Source organism: Hyperoodon ampullatus (assembly GCF_949752795.1).
Source record: "Hyperoodon ampullatus genome assembly, chromosome: 14".
Classification (NCBI taxonomy): Eukaryota; Metazoa; Chordata; class Mammalia; order Artiodactyla; family Ziphiidae; genus Hyperoodon; species Hyperoodon ampullatus.
In genome coordinates, this window is record NC_136927.1 from 88260041 (window position 1) to 88282953 (window position 22913).

At 55.9% G+C, this 22913-nt stretch overlaps 1 protein-coding gene across 1 annotated transcript in view; it reads right to left on the bottom strand.

Moving 5' to 3' along the window:
• ZBTB46 (zinc finger and BTB domain containing 46) overlaps nucleotides 1-22913 on the bottom strand; it is a gene marked incomplete at its 3' end in the record, with an annotated part of 35747 nt that overhangs the window by 397 nt on the left and 12437 nt on the right. The window contains exons 2-3 of the mRNA XM_079719343.1: nucleotides 20184-20468; nucleotides 2701-2876 (exon numbers count right to left, since the gene is read on the bottom strand). Of these exons, the coding sequence (XP_079575469.1) occupies nucleotides 2701-2876; nucleotides 20184-20468 (461 nt within the window). The remainder of the gene's footprint in view (nucleotides 1-2700; nucleotides 2877-20183; nucleotides 20469-22913) is intronic.

The window sequence follows — 22913 nt, forward strand, 5'->3', positions numbered from 1 at the left end:
GCGGGGGGACGATGGTCAGTGAGGGGGGACGGCGGTCAGTGCGGGGGGACGACGGTCAGTGCGGGGGGACGGCGGTCAGTGCGGGGGATGGAGGTCAGTGCGGGGGGACGGTGGTCAGTGCGGGGGGATGACGGTCAGTGCGGGGGATGGCGGTCAGTGCGGGGGGACGGTGGTCAGTGGGGGGGACGATGGTCAGTGCGGGGGGACGGTGGTCAGTGGGGGGGACGATGGTCAGTGCGGGGGGACGGCGGTCAGTGCGGGGGATGGCGGTCAGTGCGGGGGGACGACGGTCAGTGCGGGGGGACGGCGGTCAGTGCGAGGGATGACGGTCAGTGCGGGGGGACGGTGGTCAGTGGGGGGGACGATGGTCAGTGCGGGGGGACGGTGGTCAGTGGGGGGTACGATGGTCAGTGCGGGGGGACGGCGGTCAGTGCGGGGGGATGGCGGTCAGTGCGGGGGGACGACGGTCAGTGCGGGGGGACGGCGGTCAGTGCGTGGGGACGACGGTCAGTGCGGGGGGACGGCGGTCAGTGCGGGGGATGGCGGTCAGTGCGGGGGGACGGTGGTCAGTGCAGGGGGACGTACAGTCAGTGAGTGGAGGGGGAGGACTGGGTGGCCCAGAAGCTGAGGTCTGGGTGGGTGGGGGGCAGTCTGCTAGGCTGCTCAGACCCCTAGCCTTGGCCGGGAGCCACTGCACAAAGCCGGAACACACAGAATTGCAGGTGCCACCAAAACTCGTCCCCATCCAGAGGGCTGCTGGGCACTAGGCCGGCCGTGTCCCGCCCCCCACCCCGGGGGCTTGCCCGGGGCTCAGATCTGCACTGGGGGTCATGCTGCCCCCACACCTCCCAGCAAAGAAGGCGGAGCACTCACCTCCGCCCCGCCCCCGCTTTTGCCCCAGGAGGGCATGGCCAGGGCTCTGGTGGCTCCCGGCTTGGGCCTGGGGTCTTGGGGGCACGGGTGATGGGAGCCCAGGACAGCGGTGACCGAGAGGGACTCGAGGCACCTGCCTTCTGGGAAGCCGTCAGGACAGCCAGGAGCTGGGCTGAGTGCCCAGCCCGCGGGGCGGCAGGGTCGGGCATCCCAGGGGAACCGTGATTGCTGCTTGAATGCTGCCTCCTGCCTTTCTGAATTCTCCAACTGACGGGCCTGGCCGAGCGCCCTTGGCTTCCCAGCTCAGCAGTCCCGCAGACCACCGTGAACGTCTGCCTCATCACAGCCTTCCCTGAAACCCGACCACGAGGACCTACGACTGCTGCCAACCAGCCCAGGCAGGCGAGAGGCCGGACGCCCTGGTCGGACGTCAGGAGGAGCTGGGCCGCCTCACAGGTTCTGATTCCAGAAACGAAGCCTCAAATCACTTGGTTCCTGGGACCCTTCCTGGGTCTTTTTCATTTGTTACATTTTAAACCTAGGGCTTCCGGGACCCTCTGCAAAGAACAAAGACCCCAGTCTGGTCACAGCAGGGCTGGGCGGTGGGGACAGTTCCCGGGGAGCCACGGAGCCTGTCCTCCGGGACCAGATGGCCGGACACTCATCCCAATGAACGCATGGATGGGCGGGGAAGGATGTGGGCGCCGTGGAGGCAGCTGCTGAGACTGCCCACCCCGCCCCTGCCCCGGCTAAGCCTCCTGGGGCGGGCGGGGCGGGAACAAGCTGCCCCTCTGCCGTCAGGGGAGGTGCAGCTGCCTCCCAGCCCTGCAAACCTGTCCCTCCGGGGGACACAGGCATCCCGCAGTCCGCCAGCCTGGGCCCTGGCCCCGAGGGCTGCCTCCCCCTCCAGCTTTTCCACCTGGCCTCAGGGAGCCTCCCCGGGGAGCCCAGCCCCAAATGAGGCCCAGGCCGTGGGCTCTCCCTCACTCCCTCGCGTGGCTCACCCCGTTGGGGCCACCCCTGAGGTCTCGCCTCGGTCCCCCTCGCTGCGGGGATGTGGCCCCTCCACCCCTCCTGCTGGTCAGAGGATCAGGGTGCTGCAGGGGTCCGACCCAGCCCGTGCGGCCCTGAGGCCCCGTCACTCATGACATCACCCAGCGACCTCTCCCCACCCGTGCCCCAGCCGCCTGGCCTTCCTCGTTTCTCACCCACCCAAGGGTTCCTCACTTTGCGTTTTGGTGAATCTGCCTCCCTGTTTCAAGGGTGACCTTTTCTATCACTTCCTGGCCAAGCAAATTCATCTGCGCAGCGCCTGTTCCTGAGCTGCGAGCCAGGCCGTCGGAACCGTCCAGGGGCTGTGGGGGAGAGGGGCCAGGATCCCACGGCAACTGCAGGACGGGGCGCGGAGCGAGTGGCCACGTGGCAGGAGCCGGCGGGCAGGGGCAGGGTCCTGGCAGGGGAGGGAGCACCTGCAGAGGCCGGGCTGGGGCAGCGGGCGCCCCGCAGGGGGAGCCGAGGAGTGGGGCTGCGGCGCGGTGTGCTCACCTGCCTTCTGCCCCTGGGGCTGGGGGCAGAGTTGCTCAGGAGGGATGTGGGGTTGGGGTGCCTCCCCGCTGTCCTGGTCTTTCCCCCCGCAGGGCGGAGCCCACTTCAGGGCCTCCCGTGGCTTCCTGGACAGCCCACGTCCCCATCCTGCCCGGACACCGCAGCCTTGTGCAGAGCGTGCCCTGGACCGACCCTGTGCTGACCCCACGCTGACCCCACGCTGACCCACGCCGACCCCCCTCTGCCCACACGCCACCCCCACGTGGCCCTGCGCCCGCTCACCAGCGTGTGCCGCTTCATGTGCTCGCGCCGCGTGAACTTCTTCCCGCAGATCTCGCAGGGGTAGGGCCGCTCGCCCGTGTGGGAGCGCATGTGCCTCTTGAGGATGCACTGGTGCATGGCCGAGAAGCTGCAGTAGGGGCAGCGGAACTTCTTCCTGATGACTGTGAACTCGTTCACTGCAAGACAGGTGGCGGCCGGTCAGCCTGCGGACCCTGCACAGTCCGCCCACCGCCCGCGCGCGGGTGTCCCCGTGGGGCTGGGGCTCCAGAGCCTCCAGTCAGGCCTGACCCAGAGCAGAGAGGGCTGCTCCCTCGTTCTAAGAAAGCGCGCTTCTCAGATCAGCCAGTACCTCCCGTGTCAGCCCCTAAAACACACGAGCGCACGCGCGGAATCAACAGAAACAGGAGCGCGGACCCGTCTCTGCCGCGTCCACGTGTCCGCACGGCCGCAGCCGGGGCAGGGGTGCCACCTGGTGGACACGGCCCAGTGAGAGGCCACCAGCCCCCGCTGTGCAGCAAGCATCCGGCCTCACTGTCAATCCCCATGTTTCAGAGAGTGATACCATGGGCCCCCGGGGCCGGGGCCACATTCCAGGGGGCTCAGGGGGGAGGTCAGGGGTTGGGGTCCGTGGGGTCAGTCCCGCGAGGCCCCCGGGCACTGGGCAGCTCACCCCGAGTGACGCCCTTTGTGCTGAGCACCCACGGACACCGCAGTGACCCCCTTCTCGAGCCACGGGGCATCCGTCCAGGACTCAGACCTAAGGCCTCCTGGGTTGGTCATCCCAAGCTCACCAGGGTTGCTGGGAGCCCCCAAGTGCTCGATGGCACCTCGTCCTGGGTAGGGAGCCCGGGGCAGATGTCTGCTCTCCGGCCTCTGGAGGCAGGCCCCAGCCCACACACCACCCACAGTGCTCACCGGCCACACCCCAGCACCTACACCCAGGGGACAGACCAAGGGTCCCGACGGTCAGGCCAAAGGCAGGCAGGTGGGAGGAATGTACACCAGCAGCAGCGGGACCCCTGGTCAGACCCCACCAAATGTCCGTGCCTGGCAGGCCCTGGCCACGGTCACAGCTGCCCCCAGAAGTGCCAGAGGGAAGCAGACAAGAAAACAGAGGCTGCAACCTGACACAGCCCAGCGTGGGGAGAAGCCGGGGAAGCTAAGGTGACCAAAGCTGACCCCTCTCGCTCGACGGAGCCGGCCAGGCCACTGGACAAACGACGGGACAGTTCCATCCTGCCCAGTTCCCCCAACCCCAGGCCACCCCGCACATCACACGGGGGCAGGGCCTTCGCCGCCGTCTCCGCAAAGCGTGAAGCGTGCCCCAGGCCTCCAATCCATTCCAGTGCTCAGACCCAGCCCCGGGCAGGTCGCCATGGAAATGGTGCCAACTGGAAGGTGCACTGCAGTGACACGGAGCCCAACGGCCCTGGACACGCCCAGGCCCCTTGAGCATCGAGAGGCTGGTGCTCGTTCTGCACCTCCATCCCTGAAACACGCCAGGCAACACTTAGCGGAAGGTTTTATCTTGCTTCTTAAACAAGCCGTACATTTTCTCTGAGACATCTTAAAAGGTGCCTGAATAATCAAGCAACCAGATTTCTTTATTTTCCAGAACATGGGTCAGTGAGACCGTCTGCAGGGCCTGCCAGGAGCCTGGCCCTTCTCATGGACCCAAGAGCTCTCACTCTGGCATCTCCCGCACCCACGGATGTCAGGCACCAGGGACACACCGTCCAGGATGACCCCGTCCACGCGCAGGCCAGACAGCTTCACCAGGGGAGGCCATCACGGCCGCAAAACGGCTGTGCGGACCCCATCACAGCTCATGACCGATGCCATCCCCAGGGCCCAGCCGCCTGCTTGCCTGACAGTGTCTGTGCACACAGAAGGGGCTCCATGTCCCCACCAAGCCTGGGCAGTCACCAGGTGTCTCTGAGAATCCAAGCCCTGTCCTAAGAAGTAAGACATTTTCTCACGTGTAGGAGCTTTCGACGTGCGTGTGGCTGGGAGCTGGGGCAGACGAGAGGCGAGAGGCGTGGACAGTCGCCCGTATCCCTTCACACAAGGCGGCCACAGTTCACAGCATGACGGCTGTGACCACATTTTCATGCTACGATTTAAGAACTGCAAGTTCTTAAATGTGCGAATACACCATGATTTGTTCAACAAACATGTAAAGTGTTTCCATTTTTTCACCCTTGTGAGCAATGCTTCAGCAAAGTGCTTACAAAAGAACCTTTGCCCCTGGAGAGAAATCCTGAGAAGTGGGCCATGCTGGCCGTCGGGCCCCGTGGGCCACGCACCCTCAGTCCTCCCGAGGGCCAAGGCCATGCTCCGGTACGCGGGACACAGATGGCGGTCACCACTGTTAGCAGAGCTGCTCCCTGCAAGGCTGTAGGCTGGGGTCCCAGCTGCAGGGGCGACCAAAGCATCCGGCAGCTCTTGGACCCGCGAGGAAGCAGCCCTTCCTGGGTGGCGGCTCCAGCCTCCCCACGGAGGGCCCACAGACAGGTGGGTCCGGGTGAGGGTCCAAGACAGGACAGAGGGAAGGGCACCTAGCCTGGCATGTCTGGATGGACCGCACCTGGCAGCCCCCACTCTACGTCTCCCTTCCTGTCTGACCACCAGGCCCGGCCCGACCCGACCCACCTGGTCGACGAGGCAGCAGCACGGCTCCCCACACCTGCCTCCCGCCGGTTACCCCAGCACAGACCCCGGTTTTCACGTCAGCACGGAACACAGCAAGTGCACCACCCACTCTGGGATGGAAAAGGCAGGTGAGGAGACAAGCTTTTAGGTTATTTTATTTCAAATAACTTTTTTGAGTTATTTTCTGCTTTCTATTCTGCTTCTATAAACATAAAATTAAAATCTGACTTATTTACTCTAGGCTGCATTTAACAATTCAGACCTACATGTTAAAAAAACACTCATCTCTGTACATAAGTGCTGTGCTTTTCCCCCAGAAACACAATTCAGCTGCACGAACATGAGCGTGACCCCCACCCCACGCCTCCACTGGGCACACAGCTGCAGGCTTCTGAACCTACCCCGTGATGAGGAATTTGCTGTTTTCTCTTTCTTTCTTTCTTTCTTTTTCTTTTTTTCTTTTTGGCCGCGTTGGGTCTTCGTTGCTGCACGCAGGCTTTTCTCTAGTTGTGGCGAGCGGGAGCTACTCTTCATTGTGGTACACAGTCTCATTGCAGTGTCTTCTCTTGTTGCGGAGCATGGGCTCTAAGGCACCCAGGCTCAGTAGTTGTGGCACGCAGGCTCAGTAGTTGTGGCGCACGGGCTTAGTTGCTCCGTGGCATGTGGGATCTTCCCAGACCAGGGCTCGAACCCGTGTCCCCTGCATCGGCAGATGGATTCTTAACCACTGCGCCACCAGGGTAGTCCCAAATTTTGGTGTTTTCTTAATGTATTAGTTTCCTGCTAATACAAATATCCACAAACTGGGCAGCTTAAAGCAACAGACACCAGTCCTCTCTGTCCTGGAGGCCAGACATCTGAGGTCAAGGTGTGGGCAGGGCCGCACTCTCTTCAGAGGCTCCAGGGGAGGGTCCTTCCTGCCTCTTCCAGCTTCTGGGGGCTCCAGGAGTCCCTGGGCTTGTGGCTGCGTCTCTCCCGTCTCTGCCTCCGTCTTCTCGTAGCTTCTCCTCTGTGTCTGTGTCTCCTCTTCTGTCTCTTATAAGGACACCCATCACTGGATTTAGGACCAACTGGATATTCCAAGGTGATGTCATCTTAAGATCCTTAATTTAATTATGTCTGGAAAGACCCTTTTTCCAAATAGGGTCACATTCACAGGTACCAGGAATTAGGATGTGCACGTGTCTTTTGGGTGGAGGGCACCATGCAACCCACTACTTTCATGAACAGTACTGAGGAAGTTTTCATTGACTGTTATGATTAAAATAACTTCACATTGGGCTTCCCTGGTGGCGCAGTGGTTCAGAGTCCGCCTGCCGATGCAGAGGACACGGGTTCGTGCCCCGGTCCGGGAGGATCCCACGTGCCATGGAGCGGCTGGGCCTGTGAGCCATGGCCTCTGAGCCTGCGCGTCCGGAGCCTGTGCTCCGCAACGGGAGAGGCCACAACAGTGAGAGGCCCGCGTACCACAAAAAATAAAAAAATAATAATAATAACTTCACTTGGGAAAGAAGCTAACACTTCCATAACTCGTGGTTTATAGTCTATATGTCTTAGAAAACCTTTCAACGTCATGTAGTTTGACTCTCTTAAACACACTAATAAAGCCTTAAAAATCCATGTAGAGAAAAAGTAATTGAAATAAATGAAAAAGCACAAATAGCATCAAATTGAAACAGACACTCTCTACCAATCTGCCCTAAAAATGGAGCCCTTTTGTCTGGAACCAAGTGTCCAGGAGGAACGGCAAGCTTGAACATGAGGAAGCGACGTCAGACGTTGGCACCAGATTATCTAAAGTATGAGGTTCAGTAACACTGAGCTACAATTTTGCAGAAATGTACACACGAGAATATACCACTCAGCAAAGCAGCCTTAGAGGAAGCCACGCCTCTGCCCAGCCCTGCAGAGAATCAGACCTGTCGTAAACGTCACTGACCAGTGAACGTTCCAGAACGATTTCAAGATAACACACAGGACACCAAGGAACTGCCAGCAAACCGAAGGCACTGGCAGGTTGCAGGTGAGTACAGAGGGGAGGTTTCTCCAGAAGGGCACTCAAGTCTTTAATCCGTCACTGTCCTGGATTTGTACTCTTCCTCTGATTGTAATTCTCAAGACACTGCACTTCAAGTGCATTTCAGAAAGGGATTCTAACGTGGACCAAACTTTGTTTTTCCATTTATAAATTGATGTGGCTGCCACTTATTGTGCGTCAGAATATAGTGAAGCTATGATGTGTCCAAATTCCTTTCAGAAGGTTTTGAACCATATGTGAAGTGCACACACCTTAAGTGTACCTCTCGGTGAGCTTTTACCTGCAGACAGACCCGGGAACCACCACCCGAACAGGACACCGCACACCCAGGGGCCTGGGGCTGGTCAGTACCACCCACCCCAGGTGACGGCCGCTCGGCTCCCCATCACCAAACGCTGGGCTACATACAACTCGGTCTGTGGGGGCCTGACACCCAGGTGGGGCCTTGCTCACTGAACACGGAGGCAGCGTGGCCTCGCTCGTTGCCATGTTGTCATCCACATGACCACAGGACCCCGTGCCTGTTCGGCAGCGACGGGCAGTGGGCCAGGCTCTCACTTCTGCTGGACGCGCACCTGAGAAGAACATCCGGGCCCCAGTGGAATCAGCATCTCCCAGCCACCAACGACACCTAGCCCCTGGCCATTCACACACCCTCTTCTGTGATGTGCTTGTCACGTCTTCTGATCCTTCACTGAGTTGCTTTTCCTTTGACGTTTTATTTTTGGGGGTACTTTTTGTTTGTTTTTTAAATTTTCTGGCTGCACCGCATGGCATAGGGGATCTTAGTTCTCCGACCAGGGATTGAACCCGGGCCCCCTGCATCGGAAGCTCGAGGTCTTAACCACTGGACCTCCAGGGAAGTCCCTGATGTTTCAGTTTTATGGATGCTTCTGAACCTGAGTCCTCTGTCAGACGTATTTATCGCAGACCTTGTCTCTAGTCTGTGACTGGCCTTTGCACTCTCATAATGGTGTCTCTTAGTGAAGAAATCAGTAATTTTAATAAATTTTTTTTTGGCCGTGCCGTGCGGCCTGCAGGATCTTAGTTCCCCGACCAGGGATTGAACCCAGGCCCCAGCAGTGAGAGCGCCGAGTCCTAACCACTGGACCGCCAGGGAAGTCCCATATGTTAATTTTTTTAATAAAAAATTTTATCAAACTTTCATCACGAGTGCTTCTTAAGAATTGCCTAAGAAACTTCTGCCCGTCAGCATGATCACGAGCACCACCGTCCCTGCTAAACACCTTCAGGTTTGTGGTCATTCCCAACTTAATTCTGAGGCAGGAATCAAGATTCATTCTTTCATCGACGCTGGCATCCAGCTCACTCGGCAAAGACCACCCGCCCCAGCGTCCTTGACAGGGGCCCACATCACAGTCCACTCAGACCCTCGCCCACGGCCTCCCTGCCCGGCCCCCTTGGCTGCTGTCAGGCTGGGCGTCTGCCTCTCCTCCTCCGGATCCCCCGCTGTCTGCGCTGACCCTGTTCCCAGTCTCTGCACCCTGTGGCGTCTGGCCCTGTGACCGCGGCAGGGCTGCCCTCCCGGGGCGGGGGGGTGGGGGGCATTCCAAGAGACGATAAATAACCGGCCTGTGAGCACAGCTTCCTGGCGACCAAGCCAGAGCCACCCTGTCCTGTACCAGCTCTCACACTCTGAGTCACAATGCCAGCCTGATCACCCCACGACCAGACAACCCCAACGGGGCTTCCCTCTGCTCAGTTTTGATACACCGTGTTTTTTAGGGAATTTGCCCATTTCTTCCAACTTGTCAAAGGTGTTAGCACAAAATTGTTCACGATATTCTCTTATTATCATTCTAACGTCTATTGGATCTTAGCAATGATCTTTTGTATACTTTTTATTGACAATCAACTTCCCTCTCTTTTTACTGATCACTGTGACAGGAGTTTGTCTGTTTCCTTCATCTTTCAGCGTACCGGCGTTTGGCTTTGGTCATTTTTCTATTGTCCGTCTGCTTTCTATTTCATTGATACTTGCTCTGTTTTGCTCCTCCAGCTTTCTTTGGGTTTAATTTGCTATTCTTTTTCTCACTTCTTGACCCCCCAAATGACAACTTTCCTTCTTTTCTAGTAAGTGCAACTAGAGCTATAAATTTCCCTTAAATACCACTTTAGGTGTATCCTCCAAGTTTTGGTATGTTGTATTTTCATTATCATTCAGTTCAAAATATTTTATAATTTCCATTGTGACTTATTCTAGTATCTTTCTGTTGTTGATTTTTTTTTTTTTTTTTTTTTTTTTTGCGGTACACGGGCCTCTCACTGTTGTGGCCTCTCCCGTTGCGGAGCACAGGCTCCGGACGCGCAGGCTCAGCGGCCATGGCTCACGGGCCCAGCCGCTCCGCAGCATGTGGGATCTTCCCGGACCGGGGCACGAACCCGCGTCCCCCGCATCAGCAGGCGGACTCTCAACCACTGCGCCACCAGGGAAGCCCTGTTGTTGGGTTTTTAAATCTAATTTCACTGAAGTTAGAGAGAACACTCTGCATGATTTCATCCTTTGGGATTTGCTGAGACCTGCGTTACAGTGCCGCTTGGTCTATTTTGTAAATGTTTCCTGTGCTTTTGGAATGTTCTGCACTTGTTTGGTGCAACGTACGACTTGGTTAACCATGTTGTTATAGGCCAATACTTCTCTGAAAAAAGATGCAAAACTCCTAAACAAAATAGCAAGCTGAGTCCAACCATATAGAAAAAGAACAGCATCTTGTGACTTGGTGGGTTTATTCCAGGAATTCAAGGTTAATATTTGAAAACTGTGTTCAAATCTTCTTCATCCTTACTGATATTTTGTATGCTGATCTATCAATTACTGAGGAAATTTGTTTAAAATCCTCAACTCTAATTGTGGACTTGTTTCTTTCTCCTTTTAGTGCTGTCAACTTTCACAACATATATTTAAAAAGCAAGCCTATGCATTTCAGGATCTGTGTTTCCCACTGACTGAACTGACTCTCGTGTCATTGTGTAGTGGCCTTAGAGCAACACACCTCCCAGTTTACTTTGCTGCTGACATCAATAAGCCTCTTTAGGCTGGTGTTTCCTTGGTTTCTCTTTTTTATCTTTTTGCTTGAAACCTTTCTATGCTCTTATCTACAAAGCATGTTATCTACAAACAACAAATTTTCTTTAAAAAGCAAGCTGATAATCTTTTCTTTTTCCTGCGGTGTTCAGTCCATTGGTAATAACAGGATTACTAGTAGAGTTGGGTGACATCTACCATCTCCCTATGTGTGTTCTATTCTGTCCTTGTATGACTTTTGTTCCTTTAAACTTCCTTGCTTGCTTGCTTTCAAATTAATCAGGTATGATTCCATTTTCCTCTTCACGAGCCTTTGAGCTGTATGTGATTTTTGCCATTACTCATTGCAACTCTGTAGAGAAGGCAAGACCCATCCAACGGCCAAGCTCGCCGCTGCCACCCCCCAACCCTTTGAGCTGTTTGTGTCATGCGTTATGCTCCTATTTGAGTCAAAAACCCCACAAGGAGCCATAAATATTGCCTTAAATGATTCAGATCTTTCTCTAGAAGGCTGTTTTTTAGTACTTCTTGTCAGCGGGCAGTGAATTCCCTCGGTTTTGTTTTCTCTGTGTGACATTGTCATCACGTAGCCTTGGTCTCAGGGGGATACTTTTGCTGGATATAGAATACTGGTCTCGGCATTTCTGCAGTGCCTCAGAGACTAGCACCATCGTTTCCATTGAAAAGTCAGATGTCAATCTCGATGTTGTTCCTCTTCATATCTTTTTTCCTCTGGCTGCTTCTAAGATTTTTTTTTAAACCTTTATATTTTTTTAAATTTATTTTTTAATTTATTTTTGGCTGTGTTGGGTCTTTGTTGCTGTGCGCAGGCTTTCTCTAGTTGTGGTGAGCGGGGGCTACTTTTCGATGAGGTGTGCGGGCTTCTCATTGTAGTGGCTTCTCCTGTTGCAGAACACGGGCTCTAGGCACACAGGCTTCAGTAGTTGTGGAGCATGGGCTTAGTTGCTCCGTGGCATGTGGGATCTTCCCAGACCAGGGCTTGAACCTGTGTTCCTTGCATTGGCAGGTGGATTCTTAACCACTGCACCACCAGGGAAGCCCAAGATTTTTATGTTTGTCTTTGGTTTTCAGTAGTTTGACTACAACATGCCCAGTTTTGTTTTTTGGTTGTTGTTTTATGTTAGTGTTCATCCTGCTGTGGGTTTGCTGAGCTTCTTGAATCTGTGGATTGATGTCTTTCATCAGTTTTGGAACGTTCTCTGCTATTGTCTCTTCGGATACTGCTTCTGCTCCATTTTCTCTCCTCTCTCCTCTGGACCCCAATTACACATGTATTAGACATTTTCACTGTTCCTCTGTGTGTCTTTGCTTGTCCCCATGCTTTTCTTTCCTAAGCTTCAGCCTGGATCCTCTCCATCGCTCTGTCTTCCAGTCTCCACATCCTGTCTCAGGTGGTACCCAGACTGCTGTAAACTACTTAATGGATCCCAGCCTCACACATCGTATTTTCAGTTCCAGCAGGTTCGCTGGACTCTTTTTTACAGATTCTTCCTTCCCTCAAGGACTGCAGCCTTCAAGTCCCACCTGCACTGATTGCTCCCCAGGATGTGTGTGTGTGTGTGTGTGTGTGTCTATCTTTGTGTATATGTGTATGTAGGTGTGTGCATGTGTGTATATGTGTGCGTGATTTGGGGGGGCCAGTTTTTCAGGTAGTTTTTGCCTGGAGGGTAAGCCCAATTCAAGCTAGTCATGGTTGAAGCTGGAATTTCAAATTTTATTTCAGAATTCTTTCTTTAAAATAAATTAGTGCCTTTTCTTAGCTCCTGAGTTATGTGCAACCACCAAACTGACAATGATCCAGACTGGGTTCTTAAATATTTTAAATGCAGTACAGTAAGTTAGTATCCCCAAGAAAGTAGGAGTCCCCATTTCTACACACATACACACACGCATGCACACACACCCTACAACACGTGGTTAGTATCCGAGTTTGTGAGACCACCCAGTCACATTTTATGAAAGTGGTAATAGGCCAGGAAGGCCACAGTAAACTCGTAGACATGGAGCAAGTTTTGTGGCAGTAAAGAGACCTAAATTACCAACCTTTTATTACTGCAATCCTTTCTATTCAAGAAAGATTAATATTACACATTAATAAAAATTTTAAAACTCTTTGAAATCAATTCCTAAGCCAGGATATTTCAATGAGAAATTCAATAAAATGTAAGCAATGGAATACCTAAATGAACTTGCTTAAAATTTCATATATTGGATGACAGTACTGTTTTAAGGGAAATAATATTAGAACTAAGAACAAACTCAGGGGCCATCTATCTTAAAATGTTTCCTATGTTCCCATCACTTTACCATCTATACATCTTTTTTAAAAGAAGAGATATTCTCTCTCTTCTCTATCTTAAAAAGAAATTCAACTCATTTAAACTAAAAAATGCACCAAAACAGTTCATTCATTTCTCCCACCCCCACCCCCACCCCTGGAAATCATCAAACTGTTTGTTCTCTGTATCTATGAGCTTGTTTGTTTTTTTTGCTTGTCTGTTTTTGTTTTTAGATTCCATATGTAAGTGAAATCATACAGTATTTGTCTTTCTCTGTCTGACTTATTTCACTTAGTATGATAAGCTCTAGATCCATCCATGTTGCTGCAAATGTCATTATTTCATTCTTTTTTATGGCTGAGTAATATCCCACGTGTGTGTGTGTGTATGTGTGTGTGTGTGTGTGTATACACACTGAATTTTCTTTATCCATTCATCCACTGATGGACACTCAGGTTGTTTCCATATCTTGGATATTGTAAATACTGCTTCAATGAACAAACCTATTTCTTTTAGGTACAACGGAAACTTTCTGAAGTTTCTTCATTATTTAAAAAAATTAACAAAGCCTTTTTGCACAATACTGCGGGGCCTCTCCACAGGGCAGGCCTCCTTGCAGGCACAGGTCACGCTCCATCCACACAGGGAAAAGTCCCACAAGCAAGAAAGAAACAGGGAAGCAGCCACAGGGTCGCATCCCCGGGGGCGCAGGTAACCCGGGGCCCAACATGGGTGGTGCACACGTGCATTCTACGACAGCATAACCCCATCTGGACACACAATCTCTGCTACCTAACAGCCAAAAATCCCACCATGACCAGCAAAAAAGGAAAGGAAAGCTTCCTTTTCTCAGAAATGTTGTTTATATGCAAACACGCACTTAATAAACCCTCTCAGAAGGAGTGACACTACCGACAGGTCTTTGAACTCCCAGGGACACTGCTCCAGTGGGGTCACCTTGGCAACAAGCATCCTGGGCCTCTCTCAAAGCCCAACTTTTCTCCATCTTCAGAACTCATCTAATGATTGTAAAGACTGGAGTGACTGGGGCAGGTGGGCAGCCTGAGCTGCATGTGGACCAGGCCCTGACCATGGCCACGGCCATGGGAGGTGGGAATGGGCCTGGCAACTCCAGGAATTCGGAACCTGGAATGGGCCGCCTGCTTCCTTCCTAAGCCCACCTGCTGCTTGGCCAAGGGTCCTGGAGTCCCTGCATCCTCAGCCAACCACAGATGTGGGCCCAACGTGTCCAGGGCAGCTAGACACTAGCAAGGACAACGTGATCTTTCTGAAAAGAAGCCGGTTTGGTGACTCTGTCCCCCTCACATGTGGCAGGCAGGGTACACCGAGGCTGTGGAGACTGGGCTTCATCCTCACATCTTTCTGGAAAGTAACGGGGTCAGAGCCATTTGGTTCCAAGATCTGACACAATCCCCACTGCCTGGAGGCTGGAGGTACACCTGTCCTACCTGCCCGCCACTGGGCACTCAAAGGCTTTCACCAGGCCTGGTGAAGGATTGGGGAAGTGACCGTTTTAAAGGCTCCACACCGATGCCTGGTGCCAGCTCTGCCGTCACCCGCTGGCCACCTGGACCCGACGCCAGGCTGCCCGCAGCACAGAGGCCCATGCAGACGTCCGCTCCCAAGTGCCAAGCGCCTGTTCCAGCCTGGCCGCCTCAAAACCATTGTCCGCAGCGGAGGCGTCCGTCTCCTTGGGGCTCCTTAGCTGACTTCAGGGTGGAGCCCTGGGCAAGTCCATCCAGGCCGTGAAAGTGCTCCTGGCCACACAATGAGCCAGAAGGGACCCTGGTCATCCTGGCCGGGCCGGCAGACCCCATGGAAACCCCAGGCACCTGTTGGAGCCACCTCCGGAGGGGCCCGTCCCTCGGCCCAGGCCTCCCGGTCCGAGGGACGTCGACCTAGAAGGAGAGACAGATGAGTTACAGGCCGTCGGGACGCGGTGGAATTGGGAAGACTGGAGTGCAGACGCGCGTCACCCCCTACTCACCTTGTCCCCGTCCAGTCACCACACGGAAACCGCCACGCGTCTGGAAAGGAAGCTGCAGTCAATTCTTGATGAACGGACGCGCGAAAAATCCACGTCAACAGAACGCCTGCCCCTCCCCCCCAAACCATCCTGTTTTCAAACGCACCGGAATAGCATTTGATTTATTTCAAATTACAAAATATGTGATCAAGCTCTCCCTCCTTAAATATTTTTTCTTCAGGGAAACAATGGAGCCTAACAGACCTGTCTTTAAATAACCAGCTGTGACCTGAGGCACAGGAAGTGGATCTCAGACGCCTCGGGACAAACACGCAGCCACCGGCACCGGGGCAAAACCTGCTGGAGACGGGCTGGCACTGCTCAGTTTGAGGAACTGGGTTTTTAACTTGCTGCTGTATGAGTCTGTATATTAGGGGGGGAAATGCCTCCAAAAAATATTTTAATTTAAATATCAAAATGGATTTAACTTCATACAACATGTTGCAACTATTACTGCAAAGCTGACACCTGTGTCACCTTGAGTGACATGGGGCCGAGGGGACTGTGGAGCGGAGGGTGGACGGGAAAGCAGCTGTGACCACACAGGCTCACCCAGGACATGCTGAGCACGCGGGTTCTGGGGCGCCATGCCCACGAGGACATGCGCGGCGGACGGGCGTCTGGCCGGGGCTGCCCCGACGTGGCTGGCCGCCCTCCCGTCTTACCTGGGCTGGGGAGGTGGCCGGCTCCCTGGGCTCCGTCTGGCCGGTCCCCAGAGCGGGCATCCCGGGCTCTGAGTGCAGGAGGGTGGAGGGGCTGGAGGGAGGTGACTCGGGTTGGCGCCAGGCCCTGGGGACACAGGAAACGAGTCTCACCCACGTGAACGGACACCAGCCGGCGGGCTGTAGAGAGTTCAGGAAGCACCGTCCTTGGCCATCCTGCGGTGAGCTGTGCGCTGCCATGTGGCGAGGCCCGGATCTCGCTGGGCGAGGGTGTTTGGGGGCTTCTATCAGCTCGCCACTCCCAAGTGCCAGGGTGTCCACACGTGACTTGTCTGGGGCGGGGTCTCTCTCCCAGAAGCAACATGATTACAACGGGTGTCTGCACAGAAAGTCAGGACCCGTGGCGTGGACATGGCACACGCTCACCTGTGCTTGAGGGAGGATCTTCTGGAAAGTCCTTCATGGTGTGTCGACCTGACTATTTACCTAAAAGGGTGGTAATACTTCCATCAAATGCCCTTTCATAAGACATTGCTTAAGATTCCAGTATCAAGCCAGACTCAAGTAAAGTCCTTGATCATTTTAAACACCAGAAGGACATACTCTTTCAGCCACAATCAGAACGAACCCAGCTGCCACTGTTCCCCGATAGGTGTCGGGGGCGTCCCCGGAGAAATGTTGGGCGGGGGAAGCCCGCGGCTGGTGGCCCCCTGGTCCAGGGCAGACCCTGCCCGCCACCACCCCAGGTCTGAGCTCTCCTCCGTAGCAGCACATCCTTCCAACCAGACAGGGCAGCACCAACCATCGCCGTTAGGAGAAATCCTCGACTGCTGCCAGAGCCGTGGCGGCGACGTGCGCAGGACGGTCGGGGTTTCTGGGAGTTTGTGGACGGCGCCGCCCCTCGGGCACTCAGCCCCCAATACCCAGAGCGGCTGCTTCATCTCCACTTCATTCCCGTGAAATCAAAGTTACTCATGTTCTCTCAGCAATTTTCAAGGTCCCTCCTGGATCAACACACACCCACAAACACAGCTCAGGGAAATAGCTACATTTGTGTGTCATGAACGTGCTGGTCACGGTTTCTATTCAGTGAACAGTGACTTTTAACCGGTGGGATGCCAGCCTCCTGCTGCAAACGTAATAAGAGCAAAAGAATCAACTTAAACCGAATCAAAACAAAAAGTACAAAAGTCCTCTTATGGAGAAATCAGTTAAACAGTGATGATCCAGCAACGAAACCATCTGTGGAACTTAATTGCCAAGCCAAACGCTATCAGACTTGGGAAAGCAAGGAAACTCGGTTTTTCTCGGAGGCTCCAGAACCTTCCAGAAAGGACCTTTGGTTACGGCTCTGGGGCACAGCCTGTGGATTTGCTGCATTTAATTTGAACATCTGCGACCACCACCCCTTTCTTCTGCAACACTGCATGCCCGCAGGCCACACTGACGCACGGCAGGGCTTGCCACCTCGAGACCAGGACGACCCAGCAGGGCTGAGAGCCCCACTCAGCACACCCCACGCCACACAGCTGCCACCGTCAGACATCACGACGGGGACGTGCCCTCCCCCTGTTCCTCCAACCACGAGTCACGGCTACTGGGACGTCGGTCCTATGGGCCCCTCAATATCACAAAACAAAAGGCTCAGCCCTGGAAAAACCTCATTAACAACCTGAGGAGCCTGGGGGCTGGAGTCAGGAAATAGCGCCCCCAACGCCCTCAAGCTGGATCGGGGCGAAGGACCCCCAACACAGCAGCGCAGGGCTCCCATCTCCCTTCCGGGCCTCCCCGGAGGAAGCGCGCCAGGCTCTGCACCCACCGAGCTCGGGGGCATCTCCATACTGGAGCCCGGGGGGCGGTACCACTGCTTTGCCATCTGTAGTGCCCAGTGTGAAGTCAGTTTTCTCCTTCGAATGTGTTTTTAGGTCCCCTGTGCTCCCCGGACTGGGGGTCGCCTGAGCTCAGGGCTCGCGTCACCACTGGGCGGCACCCAGGAGGGGTCTCCCCATCCGCACGCTCCCATCGGGCGACCCCTGACAACATCTGCAACTGAACGGAAACCATGGCCCGTCTGGAAGCAGAGCGGTGGCGGGGGGTGAATGCAGGGGCTCTGGGGGGCCTGACGCTTTGTCGCATCCGTGCACAGAAGCCAGCGCCTGTGAACTGAAAGGCACGGAGCAGATGCGCCCACGGGCGCTCCGCAAGGGCCGCCCAGCCCCGGCTCAACGCAGGAAGGCAGCTCGCGGCCCCTGCCCACCTGCCCGCCAGGGACGGAACGCCTGCCACAGGGAGGTGACGGCACAATCTTGGAAAATAAAGTTCTTCTCTGGATACTTCCATTCCTCATTTTAGTGTATGCCCAGAACAGGCAGATTTTACTTAGGATGTCAGAAAAGAATGTTCTAAAATAACCCATTCCTCCAGCAAGCCCTTCAGCCTCTCTGCCCGAGGGAACACGGGAGCCCATGCCTGGCCCCCTGGACACGGCCCAAGTCACCAGCTCCCAGCCGCCAACTTCTCAACCCTCTCGTAAGGGCAGAGCTAACGAAAAAAGTGGGAAATTTAGAGTATTTACAGCAAAGAGATTAAAACATAATAGGAATAACAAAATATCAAAACCCACTAGTCGACTTCAGGCCGGGTTAGTCACAGACGTACTAAAAATAGAGCGGATGGGGTTTTATTCCCCTGCGCCCAGCTCCCTGCGAACTGCGAAGGGGGGCATGTGCACGCACGGGGCCTGGGGACGTGCCCGGGGTGGTGCAGCTGCCCAACTGCGCGTCCACTGGGAACAGACCACCCAACGGGGTCACCGCTCGCCCTCTGACTCCGCCCAGCTGCCCCACCTGCTGCCAGGCCGGGTCTGGGCCTCTGCAGGGACAGGGCCGGAGGACAGGGGGCGCCCTCGGAAGTGAAGAGCATCTCTCCCTGTGCCTCACTCGTCCCAGAGCCCCGCAGTCAGACCCCTGGCTCACGGCTCACGGCCTGACCAAATGCGGGTGCAACCGGTGCTTTCGGGCCACCCGGACCCCTGGCCCCATCCCTAGCACAGCTCTGCACAGAGCACCGAAGGCCCGGGGAACAGGCCCACCCCGGAGGAGAAGGCTGCCAGACGCGGGGACAGGAGGAGAAACACCGAGAAACCACCCGCCTTGTGACAACGCGGTTCAGCCACGGAGGAGCTGCTGCCGCCTCCCGGGGCCTCTGACACGTGGGGTTCACTCCCACCAACTGGGAGCGTCCAGAAAGAGCCAGAACAAGTGTCCAGCCCTGCAGTTACACACCCAGCCTGCTCCTTCCACGACGTCCGTGAAGCTGCCCAGCCGTCCCCTCAGCAGGACGCTCACCTGTGGACTCGCCGATTCTAAACCCCAGATACCGCAGATACCCCAGGACCGCCTCCTCAAGCTACCAGATCATCACAAACCCAGCAGTTTCTGCTGACAAGTTCAGGGTTTGAGCTGAGCGGGAATGGACTAATATTGTGGAGCGTTTCTCAAACACACTTGGCTTACGTGTCCCACGTTTCACATTCACAACTGTGTAAGTGACTATTGCTATTCCCATTTCTCAGATGCAAAAAATGAGGCCTAAACGTATTTTTTAAAGTGTGTCCAACAGCCTCGGGGGATTCACCCCTGGGTCTGACTTCACAGCCAAGTCCTACAGCCGCCCTGGCGTCCCACCTGCCTCGGACTCGGCACAAGAAATAAAGACAATGTGGATGCTATTCTCCACGGTCAGACTTTATTAGCCACAAGCAATTTTCATCATGAATGCTTAGTATATTTTAGTGCTCGTGAAGACAAAGTCGTGAAAATATTGTTTTTAAAATTAGAGTAAAAATTAGAGACACACTCCCCAGACCCCCAACATTGGCTGCAGTTTTTCCTTTGCTTCCTTCAGTGGTGCTCAGGGACCCACACACAGCCCCGCCAGCCGTACACGCTCGGACCGCAGGGCCCTGGGATGGGGCCCTTCCCACGCCCTCTGCACTCAGAGCCACCTGTTTTGGGGTGTGTCACTCTGCCCCGAAGAGGGAAACGGGGCCACACCCGACTCTCCCTCACAGACACCAACCCAACAGAGCGTTTCTCTCGGGACGCCAGAGACATGGTCACACTGCCCCAGGCACCCAGGACCCGGGCACCCAGGATGGATGATGTTCAGAGCACCTGAGCCGAGGGGGAGTGGCACCTCCCAGGCCAGCGCCCGGGGGACCCTCGGCCAACACCGCTGTACCATATCCGCTCCTTAGGTTACTCTGTTATTTGCTTGTGAGCAACTGGAATTCAGCTGGAGACACTCAAGGTGTAAACACAACACCCAAATCCTTTAAAAATCTCACGTGCCAGCAGCACTGCCTGGTAGAAAGCGAGGATCTGCAGCCTGGCCACGCTCCCCAGGCAGGATGAGTCGGCACAGGCAGGGGGCGAGGCCAGCAGAGGGAGCCCGAGCCCGTCATGTCCCAAGGCCTCCCCAGCGCAGGGGTCCCTGTCCCAGGCCTGCACGGCCCAGCACTTGTCAGCTCGATCAGGGTTTAGGGTTAGATGCCTCGATTTCAAGCATGAACGTTCGGACAAGCACTCGGCCGCTCCCCTCCCGGTGCCCCGACAGCGCTGCCTCCTCTCCGAAGGCCCCTCGACCGCCACGACCCACACGCACGCACGCACCCTCAGCGCGTCACGGGCTGAGGTGCACCACTCCTGCCCACACTGCGCGCCCGCGCGGCACTTACGGGACAGGGAGTGGGTGCCCTTGGGCAGGTACTCCAGCAGCAGGGAGCTGTCATCCGCCAGCACGTCGGCCTTGAGGGCCAGCAGGCTGTTCTTACTCATAAGCGCCGCCCGCAGGTTGGCCACCGCGGTGGCCTGGTGCAGCGCGTCGTCCTTCTCCGGGGTGAGGGGCCCTCCCCGGTAGCTGCCTTCTCCTCCCAGGAGCCCCTCGTCCACATGTGCGTAGAGCTCGGGCCTCTCCCCGCGGCTGTCCGAGCTGCTGGCTTCAGCGACGGTCAAGTCCGCGTCTGGGGAGGGAAACACGCGTTAGAGACCTCGCCTGTGACTCAGGACCCTCCGAACGGCAAGCAGACAAGTTTAGGAGAAGCTGGAGCCACGAGCGTCCTGAACCCCAGCGGTCTGGCCTCAAGCCCGATCCCGGCCTGCCACGAAGTCCCAGGACAGTGGTGACATCACAGCCAAGACCTCGTGTGGGGCTCAACCCAGAACCCGGGGGCGGGGTGGGCGCCCACCCAGGACAGGGGGTCTGCTCCGGGGCTGAACATCTGGGTACTTTCACCTCTCAGAGAAGGGGCAACACTCAAAATGGATCAAAAAGCCCAAACTGGGGCTTCCCTGGTGGCGCAGTGGTTGAGAGTCTGCCTGCTGATGCAGGGGACACGGGTTCGTGTCCCGGTCCGGGAGGATCCCACATGCCGCGGAGCGGCTAGGCCCGTGAGCCATGGCCGCTGAGCCTGCACGTCCGGAGCCTGTGCTCCGCAACGGGAGAGGCCACAACAGTGAGAGGCCCGCGTACCGCAAAAAAAAAAAAAAAAAAGCCCAAACTACACAACTCTTAGAAAACCTCCACGGCCTCAGACTGGGCCACGGGTTCTCGGCTGCGACACCAAAAGCACAAGCACTAAAACAGATTAAACTGGACTTCGTCAAACATTAAACCCCTGAAGGCCTCAAAGGACACCATCAACACAGTGAAAGGATGGGTGGGAGAGAATATCTGCAAACCGTACGCCTGACACGACAGCCTGTCTAGACGCCACAGAGGACTTCACAGCTGCTCCATGAAAAGACAAATACGCCAGCTTCAAGGTGGGCAAAGGACATGAACAGACATTTGCCCAAAGAGGACACACGAATGGCCAGTGAGCAGTGCTCGGCGCCGTTCGTCGTCAGGGAAGCGCCACTCAGCAGCAGGTGGTCGTCCCCACGCCCTCTGGGATGGCTGCAACCCACAAGTGCCGACGGGACGTGGGACCTTGGAGCCCCCAGGCTGCTGGTAAAAACGTAAAATGCCGCGGCCGTGGTGCAAGAACCTCAGGTCCTCAGAAGGGTGGACACCAAGTTGCCACGTGGCCCAGCATTTCCACCAGTGGGAGGACGTCCAAGAGGGGTAAGACCCACGTCCACGCTCAGAGCAACGGCACCTATGACAGTCAGAAGTGGAGCAGCCCCAACGCCCACCTACCAATGAAGGATAAACACAGAGGAATATGATTCAGCCATAAAAAGGAATGACGCACTGGCGCAGGCTATGATGCGGACGGACCTCGAGCACGTTATGGCCGGTGAAAGGGACAAATACTGTCGAGTGCACTCACGTGAAATACCTAGAAAAGGCAAATCCACGGGGACAGGAAGAGACTGGGAGCTGCCAAGGGCCAGGGGAGATGGAGGAGGCGGGTCTTGGGGTGACTGTTAAGGGTGCAGGTTTCCTTCTGGGGTGATGAAAATGTTCTAAAGTCGACTGTGGTGACGGCTGCACAGCCCTGTGAATAGACTAGAACCCAGCGAATCACACACTTGAAATGGGTGAGTTGTCAGCAGTGTGAATTACATCTCAATAAAGCTGCTACTAACAAGAGGATTTGTGACAACCTCTAGCTCAGGGTCACGTAGGCAGGACCAGGAGCCTCCTGTACCATCTGGGCCACGGAGGTGCCCCCAGAACGGGCCGGCGCCAGATGGACCCCAGGGAGAGCTGCTGCCTGGCCAGGGCCCCCCTGGGAACAAGTGGTGACTTGAGAAATCAAAACAGAAATGGGAAAGCAAGACCATTCCCGAGAGGAGGCGAAGGCAGGCGGGGGAAAAGGGATGGGCCACCCTTCTCCTCCCAGCCCCAGGCTGTCTTGGGAGGGGGGCAGCGGGGGCACTGGTGACGGGGGGATGCTGGGCAGCCTCAGATGTGGGACGGGCCCGTGAGCCGGTCCCGGGAACGACAGGTCCCTCCTCAGAACCCAGGGAAGCAGGGCCCAAGGCTGCGGAAATCAGAGAGACCCCGAACCAGCCTGAGCATCACACCCGGACGCAGCCTCGTGCACCTGGGAAGTGGGGTCAGCAGGTGCCAGGCAGCACCACAGGTGTCCCCATGTGGTGGTTCTATGGTTCCTCCCACAAACACATGCTTGGAGGTGAGCGGAGGGCGGTGGGTGGACCGCCCGCTCACAAAGCGCAGGACCCGGTCCACGGAGCCAGGTGTGCAAGGCAAGGACGGCGGGGTCCGGGGGGCGCACGAGCTCCCCGCAGAGACCTGCACGCCAGGGTGGTGCCAAGTGCCGAGGCAAAGACACAGGAGGTTCCAGAAAGCTGAACTGAACATGAAGAGGGAGAGAGCCCGGTGGTCCTCCCCACGAGACGCAGGAGGACAGAGGGTCCCCTGTGTCCTGAAGGGGCTCGGCCAGCCTCTGTCCCGTGACGGCCGCCAGAGAGCAGAGCGACTTCCATGATGAGGCCAC